The sequence below is a fragment of the Impatiens glandulifera genome, chromosome 4, assembly GCF_907164915.1.
Source record: "Impatiens glandulifera chromosome 4, dImpGla2.1, whole genome shotgun sequence".
NCBI classification, from domain to species: domain Eukaryota; kingdom Viridiplantae; phylum Streptophyta; class Magnoliopsida; order Ericales; family Balsaminaceae; genus Impatiens; species Impatiens glandulifera.
The window spans coordinates 52456604-52458529 of NC_061865.1; the positions used below are offsets into that span (position 1 = coordinate 52456604).

At 28.6% G+C, this 1926-nt stretch overlaps 1 protein-coding gene and 1 non-coding gene across 2 annotated transcripts; one reads left to right on the forward strand and one right to left on the reverse strand.

Annotated features, from left to right (window-relative positions):
* On the forward strand, window positions 1-73 carry TRNAE-CUC. Its single transcript has one exon. It is a non-coding gene; the product is annotated as a tRNA-Glu (tRNA).
* A 610-nt stretch (window positions 74-683) lies between these two features.
* Window positions 684-1926, reverse strand: LOC124936790 (heavy metal-associated isoprenylated plant protein 22-like). Its single transcript, XM_047477318.1, has 3 exons — window positions 1836-1926; window positions 1641-1716; window positions 684-1033 (listed from the first exon to the last, which is right to left on the reverse strand). The coding sequence occupies exons 1-3, from the start codon at window positions 1923-1925 to the stop codon at window positions 738-740; spliced, it is 462 nt and encodes a 153-aa protein (XP_047333274.1). The 5' UTR covers window position 1926; the 3' UTR covers window positions 684-737.

Sequence of the window (1926 nt, forward strand, 5' to 3'; positions counted from 1 at the left end):
TCCGTTGTAGTCTAGTTGGTTAGGATATTCGGCTCTCACTCGAAAGACCCGGGTTCGATTCCCGGCAACGGAATATTTTTTTTTTTTTTTTTTTTTAGTTTCAACAATATTTGATCTCATTCAATTTTCAATTTACAACATGTTAGTATGCTTAAATAAGCTATTGTGTGTTGTGATGTTTCTTTTTCAAGTATACCTTAATTACATAATGGTTTGTATTGTTTAATTTGATGTTCTATTGTTGCATTAGAGGTCTTTAAAAAAAAATATAAACACATGTATTATTTTCTTTGAATAATGTAGTTGAATGATAATTATGTGAAATATATCTTAACTTTTATATTAAACAATGATAATAGAATAATATATTCTTATTATGTTATTCAAAAACATTATTTACTTATTTTATTACAATATAGCATTGTTCTTATTTTATGTATTATTGACAAGTGTTTTCTTTTTCTTTGTCCTAACTAATTTTATTTCTAGTAATTAACTATCTTGAGAATTATCTTAATTAACTTTCTTGAATTTGAACATCTATTTATATATACAGCAATATATATTTTTTTTAAATATTTTGAATGTAAAGAACATTAGTTATTCTCATAAGTGTCCATATATTTTGCCTAATTATAACATATATAACATTTTCTATTTAATAAATGAGTAATGAGACATGGAAAGCACTCTTAATTGATATACTATTAAATTAAATAACTCACACAAACAAATATTCACATTATGGTACAAGCATTAGGGTTGTCATCGCTAAACATAGTGGTGAACGGCTCAACCGGTTCGCTTGGACCGGGATGCATGTGGACAATGTTTTTCACAAAACCGTTAGGGGCTTTTCTATCATATGCTTGTTGAACATAAGGGAAAGAAACCACATTGTAAGGGACATATGGCCAGAACTTAGCCCTCTTCTTCCCGGTACTCCTCACCTTCTTTAGGACCTTGTTTGGTTCCACGTATCCACTTACCGTCACTCGATTTTGTTTTCGGTTAACCTCCACTGTCTTAACCCCTGTTTCCAAACATTTCATTTCGATAATTTTCTTAATCGTAGGTACCATTCAAACATTTTCTAGGGCGATATATTATTTCATTGCATATCCCGCTTTTCACTCCCTAATAAAACTCGTAAATTTATAAAATCACATGTTAATCATACCTTAGTATTTTTTATTTTGTAAGAGTTTAGTTTATTTGATATCCAATCATAATTAAAATCATAATACTAAATGGACTTTTTTATAAATTTAAATATGAAATAAAAGTAATTATTTAATAAAAAAAATCAACTATAACCTGTTTTTTTCTTCAAATTAATTATAACCCAATATCAAACAAGCAGTGTTTTAGGTTTATTTGATATGACTCATAATCAATCACTTCATTAAGTGTTTTAGATTATTTTCTTTTATTTACTTATAATAATATAAATTATATTATCAATCATTAAAAATATTATTTTTGTGAATACACTATAAACAATAATGACAAGTGATTTCATAAAACCAAAGGTTGTTAAGAAAGTTTAAAAACATCATTAAGTAGATTGAAGAATCAATCCAAATTGTTATTCTCACTAAGAAGAAATTAACATATTTAGAGATAAAGAAAGGAAGTACCTTTCATGTTAGTAACAGCGTTTTTAACCCTTCGTTCACATCCATCGCAATCCAACTTCACCTTGATCTCAACCGTCTAAACACACACATAATTAGATACTGTTATCCTTTAGTCATGAAACATGTCAAATAGGCGAGAGGATGAACGAATGAAAAATGAAATATTACGTTAATGAACACGAAAACAGATCAAACCTGCATGACTTTTCGTTTGCGATGGCTTACTAAGCTGTCGGTTGTAGCACTAACGCTGCACCATTGTGAGATGTGATCTAGAGCTCCCATC